This window comes from Heptranchias perlo, chromosome 3 (assembly GCF_035084215.1).
Source record: "Heptranchias perlo isolate sHepPer1 chromosome 3, sHepPer1.hap1, whole genome shotgun sequence".
In the NCBI taxonomy this organism is placed as follows: Eukaryota; Metazoa; Chordata; class Chondrichthyes; order Hexanchiformes; family Hexanchidae; genus Heptranchias; species Heptranchias perlo.
The window spans coordinates 38,114,961-38,141,859 of record NC_090327.1 but is presented as its reverse complement, the minus strand read 5'-3'; the positions used below and the strand labels follow the sequence as shown (position 1 = coordinate 38,141,859).

Genomic DNA, 26,899 nt, shown 5'->3' with positions numbered 1-26,899 from the left:
GAAAACATTTCTACACACAAAGGGTTGTAGAAGTTTGAAACTCTCTTCCGCAAATGGCAATTGATACTAGCTCAATTGCTAAATTTAAATCTGAGATCGATAGCTTTTTGGCAACCAAAGGTATTAAGGGATATGGGCCAAAGGCGGGTATATGGAGTTAGATCACAGATCAGCCATGATCTTATCAAATGGCGGAGCAGGCACGAGGGGCTGAATGGCCTACTCCTGTTCCTATGTTCCTATCTGCACTATATTGGAATATCTCCCTGAGTTGTATACAGATCTTGCTTCTTGATTCATGAGATTCCGCCTCTACAATTTCATCTAGCCGCTGTTCTTTGAATGCGAGGCAGGATTTCTTCTTAGCGCTAGCTGCATTGTTGGCTGATGCTTTTGCCTTCCGTTTAAACATGGGTATGATGGTGTGGTGTTGCAGTGACTCATGACTCCCGAACTTTTTGTTGAATCAGCTTAATGACTCTGATTCAAACAGAAATAAATCGTGTGTAATCAGAATTTTAAAATTGAGTCAGAAATACAAAACAGCTGTCAAATCAGTCAGTGTGAATTTGGGGATAGGGAACAGTTTAATTAAAGCTCCCCTCCCCGCTCCATTGAATTCTCAGCAGGGTTTAAAGAAATTATTGCATTATAATTATATATCTTGCAGGTCTCATTAGTTTTGGCTGCCTCGATGTAAGGCAGGGAGCAGTTTGGCCTTGCATGACCAAACTCCTCCCTGCCTTTCATAGAAGCCCCAACTCAGCCCAGCTAGAGCCCCCAACAAAACTCAGCCCAGCCACCAGTGCCTCCAATGATTAAGCTTATACACGTGAAACCACACTGCAGCAAGAATCACCATCTTAAGTACACCAAAGGGCAAAAGCAGTCATATACCTATAAACGCAAACAGCACACACACTTCACTATGGGTAATCCTAAAATTATAAAATCTAAAATAATAATGGAACTCCAAGTTGATTGCATGCCAATAATGTACCTCAGAATTCATTCAATGCTATAATCGACAAGAGTGAAGCAGGAGTGATTGTAGATACAAGAGTGATATTCAGATAATCATGAATCAAATACCTATTATACTTTTTATTTATATATACATATACACACACACACACACACACGTGGGAAAGGGGCTTTACTGGCTGTAGGTGCTGGTGGACACACACAAGCGATGTATCATTGAAGGGAGAGATCACTTTGATAGGATTGTACTACAGACCCCCAAATAGTCAACGGGAAATTGAGGAGCAAATATGTAAGGAGATTACAGATAGCTGCAAGAAAAATAGGGTGGTAATAGTAGGGGACTTTAACTTTCCCAACATTGACTGGGACAGCCACAGCATTAGGGGCTTGGATGGAGAGAAATTTGTTGAGTGTATTCAGGAGGAATTTCTCATTCAGTATGTGGATGGTCCAACTAGAGAGGGGGCAAAACTTGACCTCCTCTTGGGAAATAAGGAAGGGCAGGTGACAGAAGTGTTAGTGAGGGATCACTTTGGGACCAGTGATCATAATTCCATTAGTTTTAAGATAGCGATGGAGAATGATAGGTCTGGCCCAAAAGTTAAAATTCTAAATTGGGGAAAGGCCAATTTTGATGGTATTAGACAGGAACTTTCAGAAGTTGATTGGGAGAGTTTGTTGGCAGGCAAAGGGATGTCTGGTAAGTGGGAGGCTTTCAAAAGTGTGTTAACCAGGGTTCAGGGTAAGCACATTCCTTATAAAGTGAAGGGCAAGGCTGGTAGAAGTAGGGAACCTTGGATGACTTGGGAGATTGAGGCCCTAGTCAAAAAGAAGAAGGAGGCATATGACATGCATAGACAGCTGGGATCAAATGGATCCCTTGAAGAGTATAGAGATTGCCGGAGTAGAGTTAAGAGAGAAATCAGGAGGGCAAAAAGGGGACATGAGATTGCTTTGGCAGATAAGGCAAAGGAGAATCCAAAGAGCTTCTACAAGTACATAAAGGGCAAAAGAGTAACTAGGGAGAGAGTAGGGCCTCTTAAGGATCAACAAGGTCATCTATGTGCGGAACCACAAGAGATGGGTGAGATCCTGAATGAATATTTCACATCGGTATTTACGGTTGAGAAAGGCATGGATGTTAGGGAACTTGGGGAAATAAATAGTGATGTCTTGAGGAGTGTACATATTACAGAGAGGGAGGTGCTGGAAGTCTTAACGCGCATCAAGGTAGATAAATCTCCGGGACCTGATGAAATGTATCCCAGGACGTTATGGGAGGTTAGGGAGGAAATTGCGGGTCCCCTAGCAGAGATATTTGAATCATCGACAGCTACAGGTGAGGTGCCTGAAGATTGGAGGGTAGCAAATGTTGTGCCTTTGTTTAAGAAGGGTGGCAGGGAAAAGCCTGGGAACTACAGACCGGTGAGCCTGACATCTGTAGTGGGTAAGTTGTTAGAGGGTATTCTGAGAGACAGGATCTACAGGCATTTGGAGAGGCAGGGACTGATTAGGAACAGTCAGCATGGTTTTGTGAGAGGAAAATCATGTCTCACGAATTTGATTGAGTTTTTTGAAGGGGTAACCAAGAAGATAGATGAGGGCTGTGCAGTAGACGTGGTCTACATGGACTTTAGCAAAGCCTTTAACAAGGTACCACATGGTAGGTTGTTACATAAGGTTAAATCTCACGGGATCCAAGGTGAGGTAGCCAATTGGATACAAAATTGGCTTGATGACAGAAGACAGAGGGTGGTTGTAGAGGGTTGTTTTTCAGACTGGAGGCCTGTGACCAGCGGTGTGCCTCAGGGATCGGTGCTGGGTCCGCTGTTATTTGTTATTTATATTAATGATTTGGATGAGAATTTAGGAGGAATGGTTAGTAAGTTTGCAGATGACACCAAGATTGGTGGCATTGTGGACAGTGAAGAAGGTTATCTAGGATTGCAACGGGATCTTGATAAATTGGGCCAGTGGGCCGATGAATGGCAGATGGAGTTTAATTCAGATAAATGTGAGGTGATGCATTTTGGTAGATCGAATCGGACCAGGACCTACTCCGTTATTGGTAGGGCGTTGGGGAGAGTTATAGAACAAAGAGATCTAGGAGTACAGGTTCATAGCTCCTTGAAAGTGGAGTCACAGGTGGATAGGGTGGTGAAGAAGGCATTCGGCATGCTTGGTTTCATTGGTCAGAACATTGAATACAGGGGTTGGGATGTCTTGTTGAAGTTGTACAAGACATTAGTAAGGCCACACTTGGAATACTGTGTACAGTTCTGGTCACCCTATTATAGAAAGGATATTATTAAACTAGAAAGAGTGCAGAAAAGATTTACTAGGATGCTACCGGGACTTGATGGTTTGACTTACAGGGAGAGGTTAGACAGACTGGGACTATTTTCCCTGGAGAGTCGGAGGTTAAGGGGTGATCTTATGGAAGTCTATAAAATAATGAGGGGCATAGATAAGGTAGATAGTCAAAATCTTTTCCCAAAGGTAGGGGAGTCTATAATGAGGGGGCATAGATTTAAGGTGAGAGGGGAGAGATACAAAAGGGCCCAGAGGGGCAATTTGTTTCACTCAAAGGGTGGTGAGTGTCTGGAACGAGCTGCCAGAGGCAGTAGTAGAGGCGGCTACAATTTTGTCTTTTAAAAAGCATTTGGACAGTTACATGGGTAAGATGGGTATAGAGGGATATGGGCCAAGTGCAGGCAATTGGGACTAGCTTAGTGGTATAAACTGGGCGACATGGACATGTTGGGCCGAAGGGCCTGTTTCCATGTTGTAAACTTCTATGATTCTACGATAGTGCCCCCAACAAAATTCAGCCCAGCCAGGAAGCCACCAGTGCCCCCAACGATTAGGCTTACACACGTGAAACCATATCGCAGCAAGAGTCACTATCTTAAACACACCAAAGGGCAAAACTAGGTGTGAAGGGCCGGATCAGGCAAAAATAAACTAAATAAATTAAATTTAAAAATCATTGCACGAAGTTAAAAAACAAAATAAAGCTGCTTTACCACCCTGCTTCGATGTCCGATATCTCCCTCTCCGATGTCCCTCTCAGCCCCCGATGTCCCGCTCCGATCTCCCCCTCTCCCCCACCAATCTTCCCCTCTCCCCTCCGATCTTCCACTCTCCCCCCCTCAATCTTTCCCTCCCCCCCCCCGATCTTCCATTCTCCCTCCCTCCCGATCTTCCGTTCCAGCGCCGGATGACGTTTCTCTTTCTCTCCCCCCCCACCCCCGGCGTTGCAGCTCTTGTCGGCAGCCAGCCTGTCAATCGGGCTGCAGGGCGCAAAACCCAGAAAGAACTTTAATCACCATCAATTACATCGCGATCGCATCGGAAAAGGTAAGTTGATTTTTTTATTTGGGTTTGCCATGCGTACCTTCACACACACCCCCCCCCGCCGCCCCCCCCACCCCTGCTACCAACCCGCCACCGTTTCAAAATTGAGCCCAAAGAGTCTGCAAAGGGATATAGACAGGTTAAGTGAGTGGGCAGGAAGATGGCCGATGGAGTATAATGTGGGGAAATGTGAGGTTATTCACTTTGGTAGAAGAATTGAAAAACAGAATATTTTTTAAATAGTGAGAAACTATTAAATGTTGGTGTTCAGAGAGATTTGGGTGTCCTCGTACAAGAAACACAGGCCGCTAAATTGAGCCGTGTAGCGCCCGTTGTTTAGGCTTCTCTGACTCCAAGATGGTGTTGCTGATTTAAAGTGATAGACACCATTTTGGACCTTAATACTCAACTCAACGTACAGTCTTAACCCCGACCATCTGAACGTGTCTTAGAGTGCCTGGCAGACTCCCCACCAGCGCTACTTAAAGGGGCCATGCAGGTATTGCAGGTTAGTTGCTGGATTATTGCTTCTGGCTGCTGGTGGAGTAGGAAGTGTTTTTTGACGCTCCCTATTCTTCGGAGAGTTCCTAGCATACATTTGAGAGTGGTTTGGCAGGTACTGGCTTGCGGTTTGGAAAGTTACAACTGTGGTTGAACAACATTCCTGGCAACCATGGGCGGTCTGCTAGGGCTCCCGCTGGGCACTGAGCAAGACTGGGAGCATGCAGAGAGGCCACGCATAGCAGGTCAAACTGCGAGGAGACGGAGGATGAGGAGGTGCAGGGCACTGAGCAGGAGTCCCTACCCAGTGAGGGCCTTCTGGGACCAATTCTCTTACCTCAACATGACCGAGGAGGATTGCATCCGATGCCTGAGGTTCACCAAGGAAGCCGTGACCGAGATCTGTCAACTGGTGCTGCCACAACTGCAGCCTCAGAGCAGGGCAAGGACAGCATTGCCTGTGGCTGTGAAGGTCACCCTGAATTTCTACGGCTCAGGATCATTTCAGGCCTCTGCTGACGACATGTGCAACATCTCGCAGTATGCAGTGCGCTGCTGCATAAGGGAGGTCACAGACGCACTGTACCAGATGAGGAACAGGTTCATCACCTTCCCTCTCCACAGAGACAACCAGATTCAGTGAGCACGGGGGTTCGCTTGCATTGCCGGCTTCCCCATGGTGCAGGGTGCCATTGACTGCACGCATATTGCCCTGCATGCCCTGCATATCAACTCAGCCATCTTCGTCAACCGAAAGGGTTTCCACTCCCTCAATATGCAGCTGGTGTGCGACCACACGCATTGAATCATGGAGGTCGATGCCCGCTACCCCGGGAGCAGTCACGACGCCTTTGTCATGTAGCAGTCCAATGTGCCAGCTATCTTTCACCCGACTCAGCAAGCCAAAGGCTGGCTACTGGGTGACAAGGGCTATCCCTCACGCCGTGGCTCATGACACCGGTCAGGAACCCACACACATGTGCACAGCAGGCCTATAATGAGAGCCATGCTGCCACACGGAACATCATGGAGCACACCATAGGCCTCCTCAAACAACGCTTCCGCTGCCTGGATCAGTCTGGAGGAGCCCTGCAGTACTCCCCTGAGCGGGTGGGCAGATTCGTGGTGGTATGCTGCATGCTGCATTACCTCGCCATCATGATCGACCAGCCTTTGCCACCAATGATTGGAGAAGATCCTGAGCCAGAGGTGGAGGAGGAGGAGGCTGAGGAGGAAGAGGCTGAGGAGGAAGAGGAGGAGGAGGAAGAGGCAGGGGAGGAGGAGGAGGAGGAGGGTGTGGAGCTGTAAGAGGAAGTGGAGGAAGACGCAAGGATGCAAAAGGAACCACACGCCTTATCTGCAAGGGCTCTGCGTGCTCGCCTGAGCCGTGCCCGCTATCAATAATTTGAACTACATCCCTCAACTTACCAACTGTCCTACACTCCCCACCTTTCCGCTCCCACAAGACAATCAAATCGTCCTCCATCTGATTACACATTGGTTTCACTCTCAGCTAATGCATAAATAAAAACCACCACCAAATGGAAATTCAAAGTCTCATTTATTAATGACCAAATGGCAGAGTAAAAGGACTAGGCAGGTAGAGCAGGTGTCCCCTGGGGCCATCTCCCTCTCAAACAGATATTCTGCTTTGGATACTGTTGGGGGAGATGGCTTATCAGGGGAAAGCAGCAAGAGCCAGGTTCGGGGCACCACGGGTGACTCTGCTGCACAGGAGGGGAGGAAGAAGAGTGGCAGGGCTATAGTGATAGGGGATTCAATTGTAAGGGGATCAGATAGGCGTTTCTGCGGCCGCAAACGTGACTCCAGTATGGTATGTTGCCTCCCTGGTGCTAGGGTCAAGGATTTCACGGAGCGGCTGCAGGGCATTCTGGAGGGGGAGGGTGAATAGCCAGTAGTCGTGGTCCATATTGGTACCAACGACATAGGTAAAAAAAGGGATGAGGTCCTGCAAGGTGAATTTAAGGAGTTAGGAGATAAATTAAAAAGCAGGACTTCAAAGGTAGTGATCTCAGGATTACTACCGGTGCCACGTGCTAGTGAGTATAGGAACAGGAGAATAGACAGGATGAATGCGTGGCTGCAGGGATGGCGTAGGAGGGAGGGATTTAGATTCCTGGGACATTGGGACCGGTTCTGGGGAAGGTGGGACCTGTACAAGCGTGACGGGTTACACCCGAACAGGACCGGGACAAATGTCCTCGCGGGGGTGTTTGCTAGTGCTGTTGGGGAAGGTTTAAACTAGAGTGGCAGGGGGATGGGAACCTGAGCGGGGAGTCAGAAGGGAATAAAGTTGAGAGCAGCAAAAGAGGGGAAGACCCAGGGGAAATCTACAATACAAATAGTACAAACAGTTATTCAAGAACAAGTGAAAGGGAAAAGCATAGAGCAGTGGAAAGAAAGTGTATTTAGGCACGACAGATAAAATGAAAACTAGAAGGCGTAAGGCAATTAACCCAGCATCAAAGCTGTGGCAGGGGGTTGGGAACCTGAGCAGCGAGACAGAGGAAAGCGTATCAGGAAGGGACAGAAGGTATGGAGTAAAAGGTAAAGTGTTAAAAAAGGAAAAAGCAGGAACTAAGTGTCACAAAACATATTTGAAAGTTCTTTATCTGAATGCACGTAGCATTCGTAACAAAATGGACGAGTTAACGGCACAAATAACGACATATGGGTATGATCTTGTGGCCATTACAGAAACATGGCTGCAGGGTGACAACGACTGGGAATTAAATATGCCAGGGTATGTAACAATCAGGAAGGACAGGCAGGAAGGAAGGGGAGGTGGGGTGGCTATGTTAATAAGGGAAGGAATCACTGTAATACAGAGAAAATATATTGGGACAAAGGATCAGGATAATGAAACCGTTTGGGTAGAGATAAGGAATAATAAGGGGCAAAAAACACTCGTGGGCGTAGTATATAGGCCTCCTAATAGTTGCAACTCTGCTGGAAGAAGTATTAATCAGGAAATAGTTGGGGCATGTAATAAGGGAACAGCTATAATTATGGGGGATTTTAACTATCATATTAACTGGACAAATCAAATTGGGCAGGGCAGCCTTGAGGAAGAGTTTATTGAGTGTATTAGGGATGGATTTCTTGAGCAGTATGTAACTGAACCTACAAGGGGGCAAGCAACCTTGGACCTGGTCCTGCGTAATGAGCCAGGATTAATTAATAATGTCCTAGTTAAGGATCCCCTTGGAATGAGTGACCATAACATGGTTACATTCCATATCCAATTAGAGGGTGAGAAGGTTGGTTCTCAAACAAGCGTACTGAGCTTGAATAAAGGAGACTATGATGGTATGAGAGCGGAATTGATTAAAGTGGACTGGGAAAATAGATTAGAGGGTAAGACGGTACATGAGCAGTGGTGTTCATTTAAGGAGTTAGTTTACAACTTTCAAAAAATATATATTCCACTGAGGAATAAAGGGTGTAAAAGAAATGACAGCCATCCGTGGCTAAGTAAAGAAATTAAGGATAGTATCCGACTAAAAACAAGGACATATAAGGTAGCCAAACTTAGTGGGAGGATAGAAGATTGGGAAGTCTTCAAAAGACAGCAAAAAGTAACGAAAGGATTGATTAAGAAAGGGAAGATAGATTATGAAAATAAATTAGCAAAAAATATAAAAACAGATAGCAAGAGTTTCTACAGTTATATAAAAAGAAAAAGGGTGGCTAAGGCAAACGTAGGTCCCTTAGAGGATGAGACCGGGAAATTAATGGTGGGAAGCATGGAGATGGCAAAAATGCTGAACAAATATTTTATTTCAGTCTTTACGGTAGAGGACACTAAGAATATCCCAACACTGGACAAACAGGGGGCTCTGGGGGGGGAGGAGCTAAATACGATTAAAATCACGAAGGAATTGGTACTCAGTAAATTAATGGGACTCAAGGCGGATAAATCCCCTGGACCTGATGGCTTACATCCTAGGGTCTTGAGGGAAGTGGCAGTAGGGATCGTGGATGCTTTGGTAATAATTTTCCAAAATTCTCTGGACTCGGCAAAGGTCCCGGCAGATTGGAAAACTGCCAATGTAACACCCTTATTTAAAAAGGGTAGTAGGCAGAAGGCTGGAAATTATAGACCAGTTAGCCTAACATCTGTGGTTGGTAACATTTTGGAGTCTATTATTAAGGAGACAGTAGCGGAACATTTGGATAAACATAATTTAATAGGACAAAGTCAGCATGGATTTACGAAGGGGAAGTCATGTCTGACAAATTTGCTTGAGTTCTTTGAGGATATAACGTACAGGGTGGATAAAGGGGAACCAGTGGACGTAGTGTATTTGGACTTCCAGAAGGCATTCGACATGGTGCCACATAAAAGATTATTGCTCAAGATAAAGAATCACTGGATTGGGGGTAATATTCTGGCATGGGTGGAGGATTGGTTATCTAACAGGAAGCAGAGAGTTGGGATAAATGGTACATTCTCGGACTGGCAACCAGTAGCCTGTGGTGTTCCGCAGGGGTCGGTGCTGGGTCCCCAACTCTTTACAATCTATATTAACGATTTGGAGGAGGGGACCAAGTGCAACATATCAAAGTTTGCAGATGATACAAAGATGGGAGGGAAAGTAGAGAGTGAGGAGGACAAAAAAAACCTACAAGGGGATATAGACAGGCTGGGTGAGTGGGCGGAGATTTGGCAGATGCAATACAATATTGGAAAATGTGAGGTTATGCACTTTGGCAGGAAAAATCAGAGAGCAAGTTATTATCTTAATGGCAAGAAACTGGAAAGTACTGCAGTACAAAGGGATCTGGGGGTCCTTGTGCAAGAAAATCAAAAAGTTAGTTTGCAGGTGCAGCAGGTGATCAAGAAGGCCAACGGAATGTTGGCTTTTATTGCTAGGGGGATAGAATATAAAAACAGGGAGGTATTGCTGCAGTTATATAAGGTATTGGTGACACCGCACCTGGAATACTGCATACAGTTTTGGTGTCCATACTTAAGAAAAGACATACTTGCTCTCGAGGCAGTACAAAGAAGGTTCACTCGGTTAATCCCGGGGATGAGGGGGTGGACATATGAGGAGAGGTTGAGTAGATTGGGACTCTACTCATTGGAGTTCAGAAGAATGAGAGGCGATCTTATTGAAACATATTAGATTGTGAAGGGGCTTGATCGGGTGGATGCGGTAAGGATGTTCCCAAGGATGGGTGAAACTAGAACTAGGGGGCATAATCTTAGAATAAGGGGCTGCTCTTTCAAAACCGAGATGAGGAGAAACTTCTTCACTCAGAGGGTAGTAGGTCTGTGGAATTTGCTGCCCCGGGAAGCTGTGAAAGCTACATCATTAAATAGATTTAAAACAGAAATAGACAGTTTCCTAGAAGTAAAGGGAATTAGGGGTTACGGGGAGCGGGCAGGAAATTGGACATGAATTTAGATTTGAGGTTAGGATCAGATCAGCCATGATCTTATTGAATGGCAGAGCAGGCTCGAGGGGCCGATTGGCCTACTCCTGCTCCTATTTCTTATGTTCTTCTGTTCTTAAATGAAATTATGCAAACATAACAGAACTATTCATCCTTGTGCATTCCCTTAGTGCCTGATGCTCGTGTGCCTTTACCTATCCTGATGCTCCTATGAGGTGCTTCCCCAGTGGCTGGAGCATGGGTGGTGGGAGGCTGCTGGCCTTCAATGGAGGAGCATGCAGATGGCCTTGGAGGACGACCTCAAGCAGCTCTGGGCTGGGAGAACCCAGCTTCAGACTGCACCTTCTCAGCACGGGCTGCAGCAGTCTGGCCTGGCTGGCCGATAGGCACTGGTGGAGTGGCAGGGGTGGGAGCAGGAAGGCTGTCGTCCTGAGAGAGGACAACAGGTCCGACTGCCATGGCGCCACTGTCACTCGCACAGGGCGGCGCCTCAGCAATCCTAGTGATCAGCTGGAGAACGGATTGCTGGAGTGCTGTGACATCCTGGAAGCCCTGTTCCACAGTGGTCCCCCAGACCCACGATAGCAGCAGTCTGAGATTCCAAGGCAGCCAACTGAGCTCTAAATGCAGCAGTCAGACCTTGGATGGCAGATGTTTGTGCTGCAATGGAAGCTGTGACATCAGTCATCAGACGCTGCATCATGGTGGGTTCCATAGGTGCGCTGATGGAGGTGACCACCCGTTCCACGTTGGAAAGGATGGGCTCCAAGCTCTGCGCAAAGTCCTGTGCCAAGTTGGAGCTGGACTCCTCCATGCCCCTTCTCATTGTGCGCAGGCTTTCTGGCAGGCTTTCCATTGCCCCAAGCAATTGGAGGTGCATGCCCATCAGCCGTCTTCTGTAGCCTGGCCCATCAAAGTCCTCATCTGACTCCTCTGCAGCAGAACTAGTGAGCGACCTCGCCTTCCGGCGAGCTGGCACCTGTGGTATCCATTCCCTCCGCCCCGGCTCCTGCGCACTTGTGCTCGGTGTCTCACCACGTGCAGATCCCTCCTCTAACCTAGCCTCTAAAGGATGCGCAATGTCAGTCTCTGAGCTGGTGGAAACAGGTGTCAGATCGAATGACGGTGTGGCTTCCGTGTCCCTCTCCTCCTCCTCCTTCTCCTTCTCCTCGGACGGTGCCGCCACGTGTTCTTGGATATCTGCAATGACAAAGGTTGAGTTGTGGAATGGGGAGAGGAGCAAGTAAGACGTGCGTGCTGACAGCATCTGCAGCACGTGAGTCAGAAAAGATTATGGGTGGAGGAAGATGTGGGAAAGGAGAAGGAGCATTAGATTTGCAGAGGCCCCCTTCATCAGGACCTCCAGCGTGGCATGTTGTCACGGCTGCAGCGACGGCCCGCCCAATGGTCTGAAGCACTGGTTTGGCTCAGTTGGTAGCACTCTCGCTTCTGAGTGAGAAGATTGTCGGTTCAAGCCCCACCCCAGAGACCTGCCACTTCAGTGCTAGTATTGAGAGAGTGCTGCACTGTCGGAGGGCACACTGTCGGTTAAACCGAGGTTCCCCCTCTGCATGTAATGTTGGATATAAACAATCCCATGGCATTATTCAAAAAAGACAGTTTTCTCACTGTCCTGGCCAATACTTATCCCTCAACTAACACCACCAAAAACATCATCCAATTTTGTTTGTGGAATCTTGCTATACACAAAATGGCTGCTGCATTTGCCAACATAACAACAGTCAGTGCATTGCACTTCAAAAAGTAACTCATCGTACATGATGCATTTGGGAAGTTCCTGAGACAGGATAAAGCATTGTGTAAAAACCTATTTTCCTTCCTTCCTTCAGAATTCGGGTGCTGGACGCCATTGGAGGGGTAAGGGGCACTAATATGGGCTGGTGGCAGGATCTTGCATGGATGTTGCTGACATCAAATTATCGACCTTCAAAACTACCCTAACATAGATATGTCACCAGCGCAGTCCCATGGTAAAGCCACTAGGTGCCACTGCAGCCTGTGGAGTTGTCGTATTCTCCAGCGTTATCGAATAACAGGGCTGTACATCAACAGGCCCAAACAAAAATCTGGATTCCGGCTTCCTTGTGTAATGGAGTGTGCCCAGAAGACAAATGCGGGTGAAAGAGACCATTGGCCCCATCCAAAAAGAAACCTCCAAGCTTCCACCATCAAAGCACCCTGCTGTTCCTTAAATGATTCCGCAACCTATTCATTCCAGGTGTTGACCAGTATTTAGGACAACAACAATAACTGTTCATATAGCCCCTTTAAAATAGAGCAAAAAAATGTCCCGAGGCACTTCACAAAGGCGTGAGGTAAAGAAGAAGGGATTCAGAGCAACAGTTCAGTCAATGAGATGGTTTTAAAGAGAGTTTTAAAGGAGGAGAGGGAGTATGGACAGTTTTCTGACAACAAGAAAGACTTGCATTTATATGGCACCTTTCACAACCTCAGAACTTCCCAAAGCACTTTACAGCCAATTAAGTGCTTCTGAAGTGTGGTCACTGTTGTAATGTAGGAAATGTGGCAGCCAATTTGCGCACAGGAAGCTCCCACAAACAGCAATGAAATACTGACCAGATAATTTGTTTTAGAGATGTTTGTTGAGGGATAAATATTGGTCAGGACACTGAGGAGAACCCTCCTGCTTTTCTTCAAAATAGTGCCATATATCCACCTGAGACGACAGACACGGTTTAACATCTCATCCAAAGGACGGTCCATCCGACAGTGCAGCACTCCCTCAATACTGCACTAGAGTGCCAGCCTAGATTTTGTGTCCAATACTCTGAAATGGGACTTCAACCCACAACTTTCTGACTCAGAGGCTAGAGCGCTACCACTAAACCATGGCTGACATCAGTCTTAAATTGTCCATTAATTTGTTTGAACCTGTGTCCCCTTGGGCTACTGTCAGGGATTAGTTAGAAGGATTGTTCAAGTCTACTTTTTCAAATAGTTTACTATCTGATATAACTCTGTAAGATCACTTCACCGGGCACCTCCTTTCCAGGCTGAAAAGCCCAGGGGGCTGATTTTAACCCAGAGCAGGTTTCGGGCAGACCGGGGCGCAGGGAAGGCCCTGCCGGGGGGGAGGACCGATCTGCACCAGGCTATTTAAATAAAATAAATAAATAAACCTGGCAGCAGAATTGTGGAGCGGGTTTTAACGCACTTTCTTCCTGCCTGCAGCTGGGGTGCGACCTGAGGATCCGATGGCACTGATACTGGCGAAATCCATAGCGCAGTGCGAGGGCATGGAGCTAGCGGGCGTGTATGTGCACTGTGGGAATTCCTACAGCGCGACTGGAGTGAAGGAGATCCAGGCTGTGGCGCAGGATACCACCACCGCTGTGCTGGAATTTGTGGAGAAGTACGAGGTTTTTTAAAAATATAATCCTTCCTTTCTTTTGGGGGTGTCGGAGAGAGGAAGGCAGCAAAAAATGTAATCCATTAGGCCAACCTTGTCAGCCTTGGCCCAGTGGTAGTACTCTCGCCTCTGAGTGAGAATGTTGTAGGTTCAAGCTCCACTCTAGAACATTTGAGCACATAATCCAAGCTGAAACTCCAGTGCAGTACTGAAGGAGTGCTATACTGTCAAAGGTGCTGTCTTTTGAATGAAATATTAAACTGAGGCCCCCCATCTGCTCTCTCAGGTGGACTTAAAAGATCTCACGGCATTATTCAAAGAAGAGCAGGGAAGTACTTCCCAGTGTCCTGGCCAATATTTATCCCTCAACCAACATCACTAAGAAACAGATTTATTCCGGTCATTTATTTCATTGCTGTTTGTGGGATCTTGCTGTGCACAAATTGGCTGCCACGTTTCCCTACCTTACAACAGTGACTATACTTCAAAAGTTCTTCATTGGCTGTGAAGCACCTTGGGATGTCCTGAAGTTGTTAAAAGATTTATGTAAAAAGTTTTATGTTTCTTTCATTTGAAGAGCAGCAAGGTGTTGTTCTTTAGCCTGTATCCAGCTATGTTCTAATGGTGCTGGGAGTTGGTGCCTCCCGAGAGCCCAAATGGTAAAATCATCGCTGGGTTGACATTGAAGCCGGTAAGTGTTTCCCCCCTGCCCCTGACCTGTGCTGATCTCACCCAGGCAGCAGTAGTTGTTGTGCTACAGTTGGCCCCAGTGCTTATGAACCAAGCGAGGAGAAACTCAGCCAGGGTTCCTGCTCCCGATCGCTAGCCTGTTGGAAGTGTGTGCCCAGTGATATCGGGTAATGACAGGAGCGAAGTCGTATGAGCCGCCTCCGGTGGTAGAACATCCCGTCAACACTCGCAGTCCTGGCCCGACGAGCTGAAGGACGGCGGCTTGGGGCGAGGCACTGGAGAGTATCCGGAGCCCCTGAGACTCAGCAAGAGTCAGGAGAGGACATGAGAAAATTTGAAGAGAATGGTGTGGGGGTGGGGGGGTGGTGGGGAGATGGAAATGATGGAATTCACGTAACAGAGTAAGGTCTATAACTGGGGACGTTCAGGTGATGTTACACATTAAGTCCAAGCTTTTTGCCTCTGTGGGCCACTTAGGAGCCTCATTGTGAATCCCCAATCTCGTGGCCCCTATATCACTGAAACTAACCAATCTTGCTGTTCTGGTGCAGGGTTTTATCCAAACCACCAGGCCCAGGAATTTCAAACAGGACAAACCAACGAGTCAGAAATATAAGCGAAAATAGGACTGAGTTTCACGGGTTGGATTTCCAGGGCTCAGGAGCCGCATGTGTCCACCGATTGTAGTTTGGACATTCCTGCATCGATAGCATCTGTTCACCATCTGTCTCTCCCTTGCTCTCCTGTAAACATTGGGTCAGTTACATGGGCACTGGCAGGCTTCCAGCACCTCGAGTAAGTGACTGCTCTTCCCTGTGCAAGCCTAGGCGGTGAGTGTCACAGGCTATTCGACCGCATGGGGAGACACAATCGAGTTTTGGTCCTGCCCTCACCCAATGTTCACAAGCACAGAGACAAGTCAGGAACTCCAGCAATGTGGGGGTGGGGGGGGGATGTAATTGAGAGAGAAAAAAGAGCTCAATTTTTTTCTGTAGGAGCTTTTTAAATGCAATCCAGTAATATCTTCCCTCCCTGACGCCTGCCCCGAAGGACAGAGCTCCAACTCTGCACCACGGTGAGAACATTTTAAAAAAGGCTTCAGGTAATAACACAGCCTTTGAACTCGACCCCATCAAACAGCAGGGAGGTGGGGGTGTTGGGGAGGATATTGAGGGATGATGAAGGCCTGTGAACGTAAAAGAGGCCCATAGCAGCTCTGTTGGATAATGGCTGCTTCCAAAACGTGAATTGTTAAGTATTTAACAGCCTCCCATGACACTTCCCCCTCCCCCTTCTCCTACCTCTGCCCCCAGGGACCTCATGTGCAACCTTTTTATAACTGCATGCAGATCCTACAACCTTTAATTACTTTCCGCCTCTGATGTCTAACAAGGATCGGGTTACAGGCTTCAAGCAGAAGGGACATCATGACCCAGCACTGCTATTATCTCCTTTTGTCTGACTTTTCATTAACTCAGTGTCGGTAGCAGAGAGTTGGGGAGCGGGGTGGAATCAATTAAGAACACCTTTATAAAATTCTCACCCTTGTTTTCAAATCCCTCTATGGCCTCATCCCTCCCTATCTTGTACCTCCTCCAGCCCTACAACCCTCCCAGATCTCTGTGCTCCTCCGATTCCTGCCTCTTGCGCATCCCTGATTTTAATTGCACCACCATTGGCGACCGTGCCTTCAGCAGCCTAGGCCCTAAGCTCTGGAATTCCCTCCCTAAACCATTCCGCCTCTCTACCACTCTCTCCTCCTTTAAGAAGCTCCTTAAAACTTACCTCTTTGACCAAGCTTTTGGTCACTTGTCCCAATACCTCCTTATGTGGCTTGGTGTGAAATTTTGTTTGATAACGCTCCTGTGAAGCGCCTTGGAACATTTTACTACGTTAAAGGCGCTATATAAATGCAAGTTCATAGAATTATAGAATGGTTACAGCACGAAAGGAGGCCATTTGGCCCGTCGAGTCCGTGCCGGCTCTCTGCAAGAGCAATTCAGTTAGTCCCATTCCCCCAACAAGTTGTTGTTGTTGTTATAAGAAGGAGACAGACCAGGAAGATACAGGGATCTACCTCTGGTCCACTCTGAGATACAAGATCACCAGATAATTACAAATGAGGGAGGCCATTCGGCCCATCTTAATTCATTCACATGAAAGACCCTACTCTCCCCCATTGTACGATCCAATTGTTCATTAAATGATTCAAGGGTTCTTGCCACCACAACTCAATCTGGATGTCCATTCCTACATTGATTACTCTGTGTGTAAAGAAGGATTTCCAGACATCAGTCCTAAAATAGCCTTTTACTAATTTGAACCTCTGACCCCTTGTCCTACTCTGGCAATTTAAAGTCATTTTCTGGACTTACCTTTTCCATTCCCGTAACTATCTTATATCCCTCGATGTGATCACCTCTCAGACACCTCCTTTCCAGGCCGAAAAGCCCAAGTTTCTCCAGTCTTTCCTCATAACTCAGGCCCTTGACACTAGGGATCAGCCTCGATGTTCTTCTCTGCACTGCCTCCAGCAGTTGTATATCTCCCTTGTGTCTCGGTGACCAGATCTGGACCCAGTGCTCGAGGTGCAGTCACAGTTGTAATGTAAGAAACGTGGCAGCCAATTTGTATACAGCAAGGTCCCACAAACAGCAATGTGATAATGACCAGTTAATCTGTTGGTGTTGGTTGAGGGATAAATATTCACCAAGACCTCCCCTGCCCTTCTTCAAAAGAGTGCCATGGGTTCTTTTACGTCCACCTGAAAGGGCAGATGGGGCCTCGGTTTAACGTCTCATCCAAAAGGCAGTGTAGCACTCCCTCAGTACTGCACTGAAGTGTCAGCTGAGATTAGTGCTCAAGTCTCTGTTGTGTGCTTGAACCGATGACCTTCTGACTGAGGTGAGAGTGCTATCACTGAGCCAAGGCTGACATTTAAAAGAAAAGAGAAAAAGAAGAAAGAAAACTTAAGTCTGGAGCACCAGCTTAAAATACACATGGACACGGAGTAGTGCCCCAACACCTCTCCCAAAACCTGTTCAATGTTCAAATGCACCTCCCCTTGGGACATTTTGTTACATTAAAGGCACAATATAAATGTAAGTTGTTGTTTGGTCCATTGGGAAATCAGTTTGCTCCATTTGCATTCTGTACAACTGGAGTGAATGGGAAGCGGTTTGGACCATTAGGATTCCAGACCCTTGTGGTGAGTGGGAAGTTGTTTGGTCCATTAGGATTCTATACAATTGGAGTGAATGGGAAGTGGTTTGGTCCAGTCGTATTCTATGCAATGGGAGTGAATCAGAGGCATTTTTTCCATTGGTATTTGGTATGATGGGAATGAATGGAAAGGGTTCTGGTCTATTGAGTTTCTATGCAATGGAAGTGAATAGGAAAGGGTTTGTTTCAATGGAATTGTTTACAATGCCCTCTATTCCTATACGAGGAAGGAAAAATTCAGCCATGATTCCTGCTCCTGATTGCAATCCAGTGCACACTGCTGTAAAGTGTGCGCGTGTGTGGGTGTCGGGTGAGGACAGGAACAGGCTTGGCTGTAAATGGTTGAATAGCCTGCTGACACTTGCTATGTCGGTTCACACCTGAAAAATGCCACTGGGGCCAAGTACCAGAGTCTGTGCTTGTGGATCTGTACCCCAGCATGAGTCAACAATTTCAGGTCAGGAGTGGTGGGGATGGGAACTGGGCGGAAAAGAGAAATAACAATCGTCAGGATATGACAGAAGAACTGACTGTGTTGTCCACATTCTGGAACTCTGTCTAAACCCCTTTCCCCACTTTTAAAAGTCTCCTCAAAACCTACCTCCCCAATCTTGTCTTCCCTAATCCTTCTACTACTGCTGAATGTCCATTTGGCCTATGTGAGGTGCCCTGGGACATTTGCTCCATCTTTCAGATGAGATGTTAAACTGGGGCTGTGGCTGTTTATTCAAGTGAAGTTAAAGATCTATTGCACTATTCAAAGATGAGCAGGGAGTTCCCCCGGTGTCCTGGCCAACATTTATCTCTCAACCAACATCACTAAAACAGATTATTTACCCAACAATATTCTCTGTGACTGTGAATATCTCTCCTCATCCTTCTCGACCTGTCTGCAGCCTATGACATAGTCAACCACACTATCCTCCTCCAACGCCCCTCCTCCATTGACCAGCTCATTGGGACTGCCCTCGCTTGCTTCTATCCTTACTTATCCGATTGTAGCCAGAGCCTCTCCGGCAGTGGCTTCTCTTCCCACCCCTCACTGTCTCCTTGGGAATTCCCCAAGGATCTGTTCTTGCCCTTCCTTTCACCTACATGCTGTCTGTTGGCAACATCATGGGCAGACATTGGCTCACATTCCACTTGTGCGCTGACGACACCCAGCTCTACCTCACCACCACCTCTCTCAACCCCTCCACTGCCTCTGTGTTGTCAGACTGCTTGTCCGACATCTGGTCCTGGATAAGTCACAATTTCTTCTGGTTAAATATTGGGAAGACCAAAGCCATCATCTTTGACTCCGTCACAAACTTTGTACCCTCACCGATTCCATTCCCCTCCCTGGCCACTGTCTCAGGTTGAACCAGACTGTTCTCAACCTCGGCGTTCTATTTCACCCCGAGCTGAGCTTCCAACCCCATATCCTCTTCATCACAAAGACCACCTACTTCCACCTCTGTAGCATGTCCCCTGTCCTCAATATTAGATCCTGGCCATCCAATACCTCAAATTTAAAATTCTCATATTTGTGTTTAAATCTCTTCCTGACCTTGCTCCTGGCCTGACTTCTCTCTGTAACCTCCTCCAGCCCTACAAGCCACCCCACTCCCCACCAATGCTAAGCTTGCCTTTTGTGCATCCCCCTCTTCCTTCGCCCCACAATTGGCGGCCGCGCTTTCAGCCATCTAGGCCCTACTCTCTGGAATTCCCTCTATAAACCACTCTACCTCACCACTTCCCTCTCCTCCTTTAAGACCCTCCTTAAAACCCATCTCTTTGGTCAAGCTTTTGGTCACCCCTCCTAATATCTCCTTCTCAATTTCAAAAAGTAACGCACTGGCTGTGAAGCACTTTTGGACATTTTCAAAGGCACTATATCAATACAAGTTGTTGTCTAACTGCAGCCAAATTAGTGAACCATTGTGGGGGGGGGGGCGTGAAATTCAACTTGGGCGGCATCGCAAAATGGGCGAAAGCGAATCGACCGCCCGTTTTACACTCCACCTATTTTTGCGCTTTTCCAATGGAAAAGAAAATCAGGCGGAGTGTTAAATGACTGCTGATTTGCTACCGCCCGTTTTGCGCCACTGCCTAAGTCGAATTTTCGGCCCAATTGGATGGGAGTGGTTACTGGGAATTGCAGAGGGGGGAAAAAAATCCTTCAAACATCCATTAACTAATCAATGGTATCCTGCGGGAATGTGCTGACTGTATCACAATCCAGTGTGAGAAAATCACAAATACATTTAAGCTCAGGCACCTCCCTCCCACCCTGATGTAATTATTCCTTTCGCTAAAAGTGTGGCTGCAAACACTCGCCACCCAGGTGTCCGTGACACGTAGGTCACTAGATCCAGGTCTAGCACTCTTTGTTTTCAGACATCGTACTGCACAGCTCCATTTTATTAGTTCCGCAGATCAGACAGGTTTTTTTAATTTACTCTTGAGTTGGCAGTGATCTGGGTTATAGAGGCTGTCTGGTCTGTTCAGTGCAGTGGGGGAGGGTTAGCTGGAGGAGGGAGAATTACAACTTCAGCACTTGGTGATTTTCTTTCCCCTCCTCCTCTCCTGAAGTCCCGACCAGTGTTGGAGACGGGGTTCCCCCGGCGCTGGCGCTTCACCCCGGGTATTTTACATGGATGGGGCATCACAGCCAAGTCTGATTGTATCCTTCCCTGATCTTCATATGTACATGCACACATAGGAACAGGAATGGGCCATTTAGCCCCTTGAGCCTGTTCCGCCATTCAATGAGATCATGGCTGATCTGTGACCTAACTCCATATACCCGCCTTAGCTCCATATCCCTTAATACCTTTGGTTAACAAAAATCTATCAATCTCAGATTTAAAATTAACAATTGAGCTAGCATCAACTGCCGTTTGCGTAAGAGAGTTTCAAACTTCTACCACCCTTTGTGTGTAGAAGTGTTTCCTAACTTCACTCCTGAAAGTCCTGGCTCTAATTTTTATGCTATGTCCCCTAGTCCTAGATTTCTCAACTAGCTGAAATAGTTTCTCTCTATCCACCCTACCAGTTCACCTTAATATCTTAAAACTTTGATCAATTCACCCTTTAATCTTCTAAATTCCAGAGAATACAACCTTAGTTTGTGTAATCTCTCCTTGTAACATTTATGCACATTTACCCTCACGCACACTCACATATATACACACACGTATGCACAAATGCACATTCACCTACACACTCACATACACATGCACACACACAGGCACGCACACTCACATATATATGCAAACAAGCACATTCACCTACATGCTCATGCACATGCACACTCACATACACACACACACATTCATACATACCAGCACACAATTTACATACACACTTGCACACACACAGACACACTAGCACACTCACATACACACACATATTTTCCCTCCCCAACCCAGGGGATGCGGAGGCCAATTGTAGCCGACTCCCATCAGAGATCAGCTAACAGCACAGACCAGAGATGAAAACTGTGATCATCATTTAACCCAGTCCTGGGAGTGTTGGATGGGACAGTGTAGAGGGAGCTTTACTCTGTATGTAACCCTAGCTGTACATGTCCTGGGAGTGTTTGATGGGACAGTGTAGAGAGAGCATTACTCTGTATCTAACTCGTGCTGTACTTGTCCTGGGAGTGTTTGATGGGACAGTGTAGAGAGAGCTTTACTCTGTATCTAACCTGTGCTGTACCTGAGCTGGGAATGTTTGATGGGACAGTTTAGAGGGAGCTTTACTCTGTATCTAACCTGTGCTGTACCTGAACTGGGAGTGTTTGATGGGATAATGTAGACGGAATGTCGATTGAAAAGTGTTCAAACCTTCAGCAGTGAGGTTTTTCATCTTTGTTAAGCTACAAATAAAACCAAATTTTAAAGTGGAGAAAAGATCAAAGTTTTGGAAATCTGAAATAAACAGAGAACATTCTGGGAACGCACGGTGCACCAGTCATCATCTGAAGCAGAGGAGACAGTTGAGGAGGGATCTACACCTGTCTTTCTCTTCACACTGCTGAGGGGCCTGCTATGTGTTACCGGAAATTTCTGTGCACATTTTGAAGTTGAACAGTGTCCGTCTCTTTGCAGATTGGAGAAGGCGGGTGTGAGCTGTCCCCGCTATAGCATTGGATCGACACCTTCCTGCAGTCACCCCATACCAGACATGGGCCGTCTCACCGAGCTCCACCCCGGAAACTACGTCTTTTATGGTGAGAACCATTTGCCTCTTTGTCTGAAGTGCATGCCAAACCTGATCCTGTCCTCACATTCCAGGGGATTTGAGGTGAATGGTAGCATCCCCAATCTTGGCCTGGTTGAGATAAGCTAAGTTAGCACAGACTGGGGAATCTCATCTGTCACCTTCCTGGTCTGTATGGTTCAGTATCACAAAGTAGCAGGCAATTGTCCAATCGGCCATGGAGGGACGTGTGGCTACAAGATAGAGCTTAACAGAAATATAAAAGACTGCCTCCTCTACTATCTGGGTTTGATCAGGATTTAAAAGTGTACGTACATAAAGCTAATTACAGATGAAAGAGGCCATTCAGTTCATCTAGAGTCTACTGAAACCTAGAGTTCCACCACCACAGTACCTAACTGCTTCCTGAATGACTACACAGTATTTTTGTATGGTTCCTTGGAATGCCACCTGCCTTGTTATGGCAGCAAATACAGGAGCCATATTGCATACAGCAAAGCCCTACAAACAATAAATGAATAGATAACCAGGTGTTTGGTTTGTGTGGATGCTGTTGGTTGAGGGAGCAAACTGCTGCCCTATCTTCAACCTCCCTTTCCTCTCTAAAGTCCTCGAATGTGTCATTGCCTCCCAAAATCCGTGCCCATCTTTCCCGCTACTCCATGTTTGAATCTCTCCAATCACAGGGCTGAAATGACCCTAATCAAAGTCACAAATGACATCCTCTGTGACTGTGGTGCTCTACCCCTCCCCATCCCTCTCAACCTGTCTGCAGCGTTTGACATGGTCGACCACACCACCACCCTCCAACACCTCTCCTCCGATGTCCAGCTGAGTGGGACTGCATTTGCCTGGTTCCACTCTTACCTATCCAATCCTAGCTAGAGAATCTCCTGCAATAGCTTCCCTTCCCGCCCCAATTTGTTAACTCTGGAGTTCCCCAAGGATCCATCCTTGGCCCTCTCATCTTCCTCATCTATACGCTGCCCCTCAGCGACATCATCTGGAGACATGACTTGTCAAGTTCCACGCTGACGACATCCAACTCTTCATCTCCAGCACCTCTCTCTTCCTCCCCACTGCCTCTGTGTTGTCAGACTGTTCGTCCGACATCCAGTCCTAGATAAATCGAAATTTCCTGCAATTGGGAAAACCAAAGCCATTGACTTTGGTCACTACCACGATCTCCATTCCCTAACCAATTCTATCCCCCTCCCCCTCCCCGCCCCCCCCATCACATTGGCTCAGCCTGAAACAGACTGTTCGCAACCTCGACATCTGATTTGACCCGCAGCTGAGCTTTTGACCCCATATCCTGTCCATCACAAAGACCGCCTACTTCCACCACTGTAACATCACCTGTCTCCACCCTTGCCTCAGCCCACCTACTTCTGAAACCCTCAACCAAGCCTTTGTCACCATTAGACTCGACTATTCCAATGCTCTCCCGGCCGGCCTCTCATCTTCCACCCTTCACAAACTTGAGCTCATCCAAAACTCTGCTGCCCGTATCCTAACGCGTGCCAAGTCCTGTTCATCCATCTCCCCTGTGCTCACTGACCTACATTGGCACCCAGTGATACCTGCATTTTAAAATCACATCCCTTCATGGCCTCGCCCCTCCCCATCTCTGTAATCTCCTCCAGCCTTACAACCCTCTGAGAATTCAGCTTTCCTGCATCTCTGCCTCTTGAGCATCCCCCACTTCCTTCGCCTCACCATTGGTGACCGTGAATGTCTAGGCCCTAAGCTCTGTAATTCCCTCCCTAAACCTCTCCGCCTCTCCACCCCTCTCTCCTACTTTAAGACACTTCTTAAAACCTACCTCTTCCACCATGCTTTTAGTCACCCCTCCTAATATCTCTTTTGGCTCAGTGTCATTTTTAGTCTGATTATTCTTCTGTGAAGTGCCTTGGGATGTTTTTCAACATTACATTCATAGAATCATAGAATGGCTATAGCACAGAAGGAGGCTATTTGGCCCATTGAGCACATGCCGGCTCTCTGCAAGAGCATCCAGCTGGTCCCACTCCCCCGCCCTTTCCCTGTGGCCCTGCAATTTTTTTCCCTTCAAATATTTATCCAATTCCCTTTTGAAAGCCACGATTGAATCCACCTCCACCACCCTTTCAGGCAGTGCATACCAGATCATAACCACTCACTGCGTAAAAAAGTTTTTCATTATGTTACCTTTGGTTCTTTTGCCAATTACCTTAAATCTGTGTCCTCCGGTTCTCCACCTTTCTGCCAACGGCAACAGCTTCTCTCTATCTACTCTGTCTAGACCCCTCATGATTTTGAACATCTCTATCAAATCTCCTCTTAACCTTCTGTGCTCTAAGGAAGGCAACCCCAGCTTCTCCAGTCTATCCACGTAACTGAAGTCCCTCATCCCTGGAACCATTCTAGTAAATCTTTACTGCACCCTCTCTAAGGCCTTCACATCCTTCCTAAAAGTGGTGCCCAGAATTGGACACAATACTCCAGTTGTGGCCAAACCAGTGTTTTATAAAGGTTCGTCATAACTTCCTTACTTTTGCACTCATTTCCCATATTTATAAAGCCCAGGATCCCATTTGCTTTTTTAACTGCTTTCTCCACCTTCAGCGATTTGTGCACATATATCCCCAGGTCTCTCTGTTCCTGCACCCCCTTTAAAATTGTACTCTTTTGTTTATATTGCCTCTCCTCGTTCTTCCTACCAAAATGTATCACTTCGCACTTCTCTGCATTAAATTTCATCTGCCATATGTCCGCCTATTCCACCAGCCTGTTTATGTCCACTTGAAGTCTATCACTATCCTCCTCACTGTTCACTACACTTCCAAGTTTTGTATCATCTGCAAATTTTGAAATTGTGCCCTGTACACCCAAATCCAAGTCATTAATATATATCAAGAAAAGCAATGGTCCTAGTACCGATCTCTGCGGAACACCACTGTATACCTTCCTCCAGTCTGAAAAACAACAGTTCGCCACTATTCTGTTTCCTGTCACTTAGCCAATTTCATATCCATGCTGCCACTTCCCCTTTTATTCTATGGGCTTAAACTTTGCTGACAAGCCTATTATGTGGCACTTTACCAAACATCTTTTAGAAGTCGCGATACACCACATCAACCACATTGCCCTCATCTACCCCCTCTGTTACCTTATCAAAAAACTCAATCAGATTAGCTAAACATGATTTGCCTTTTAACAAATCCATGCTGGCTTTCCCTAATCAATCCTCACTTGTCCAAGTGACTGTTAATTTTGTCCCGGATTATCGTTTCTAAAAGTTTCCCCACCACCGAGGTTAAACTGACTGGCCTGTAGTTACTGGGTTTATTCTTACACCCTTTTTTTGAACAAGGGTGTGACATTTGCAGTTCTCCAGTCCTCTGGCACGTTAAAGGTAATATATAAATGCAAGTTGTTGATGTTAGCCAGGACACTGGGAGAAGTCCCTGCTCTTCTTGAAATAGGGCCAGGAGATTTTTATAGCCCAGCTGGACAGACAAACAGGACCACATCTCATTCCAAAGGATGTTGCCTCTGACAGTGCAGCACTCCCTAAGCACTGGAGTGTCAGCATAGATTATGTATTCAAGTCCTGGAATGAGGCTTGAACCCACAACCTTCTGACTCAGAAAAGAGAGTGCTACCAACTGAGCCAAGTGGGTGGGGGGTGGAACTGTCATGTTGTGGGCCAATTCTTACCCTGATTTGATATCATTTAAACCCCTAAAAGTTAATGACCTACAATAAGTCTCAAAAAACCCAAATTACTCCCAACGATCCTCCCTACTGTGTATTAACACAAGCCACACATTTCACTGTCCAGATCTCCAAATATTAATTTTTGAACGATTTACTCACAGATGTCCAGCAGGTGATGATTGGCTCCTGCCAGATGGAGGACGTTGCCGTGCGTGTGCTGACAAGAGTCATCGGTCACTACCCTCATCGGAACCAACTGTTGGTCGACTGTGGCTGGACAGGATTGAGCCTGCACAGTCTGGGAATGCTGCCAACTGGCTACGCAGTCATTGATGGTCATCCTGAGCTGAAGTAAGAGAAGATGAGGCAGGCTGTCCGTCTGACTCCTGCTAACCGCCCCCCCCCCACAAAAAAGGTGTTAACTCAGGCTGGGGTACAGTTCTTTGGGCACCAGATGCCCTCACGTGCCTCACCTAAGTAGACACTCATCAATTGGCACAAGGAGGCAGACGAAAGCTGATCTTGCCCTTGCATGATTTCTGCTAGTGCACTTACATGCATAACTAAGGTGGTACTGAAGCCAATTATAGCTCTCCCCGCACACCTTCACAGGGTTGGCTTAACTGCAGTGTTTGTCCAGATAGGGTAATTGCACCCCAGTGGATCAGTGTGTAAATTCACCGCCCAACCTGGTATTGACCAGGAGTGTCCCAGGTTCCATCCCTGGTCTGTGCTGCGTTTGTTAGTCTCAGATAGGGGCAAGGGCAGAGGTAAGAGCAGGTTTGGTGGTACAATTCGTCTCAGCATCTGTGGATATACTCCAGGGTAAGTACAGTACAGAGTGAAGCTCCCTCTACACTATCCCATCAAACACTCCCAGGGCAGGTACAGCAGGGATTAGATAAAGAATAAAGCTCCCTCTACACTGTCCCATCAAACAATCCCAGGGCAGCTGCAGCAAGAGTTAAATACAGAGTAAAGCTCCCTCTACACTGTCTCATCAAACATTCCCAGAAAAGAAAGATTTGCATTTATATAGTGCCTTTCACGACACCTGGACATCCCAAAGCGCTTTACAGCCAATGAAGTGCTTTTTGAAGTGTAGTCTCTGTTGTAATGTAGGAAATGCTACAGCCAATTTGTGCACAGCAAGATCCCACGATGTAATGTCCCATCCCAAATCTTTACTTGACCAAGATAATCCATCCCTTCTCGAGCAGCAGCACAGGAGTGGGAGCTGAAGGAGGGGACGTTCTTTTTTCCTTTGGCCTCAGTGGGAGACTAGAGGTGGATCAGGTTGGGCTGGGGTGGGTGACGCTGCTGCAGCCTTGCTGGTGTTGCCCGCCCCAGCTACCTTAATGACCCAGTCCCCAAGACCGGGGACAAGGGGGGTAATTTTAACCCCCAAGAACGGGTAGG

The 26,899-nt window shown here is 47.0% G+C and overlaps 1 protein-coding gene across 3 annotated transcripts in view; it reads left to right on the top strand.

The window, feature by feature from the left end:
* The window catches only part of zgc:162816 (uncharacterized protein LOC571260 homolog), a 58,302-nt gene that overhangs the window by 19,725 nt on the left and 11,678 nt on the right, over positions 1-26,899 (top strand). For all 3 annotated transcript variants that reach the window (XM_067978945.1, XM_067978939.1, XM_067978932.1), the window contains exons 4-6: positions 13,483-13,663; positions 21,667-21,788; positions 25,642-25,831. In XM_067978945.1, coding sequence (XP_067835046.1) covers positions 13,483-13,663; positions 21,667-21,788; positions 25,642-25,831 — 493 coding nt within the window. The remainder of the gene's footprint in view (positions 1-13,482; positions 13,664-21,666; positions 21,789-25,641; positions 25,832-26,899) is intronic.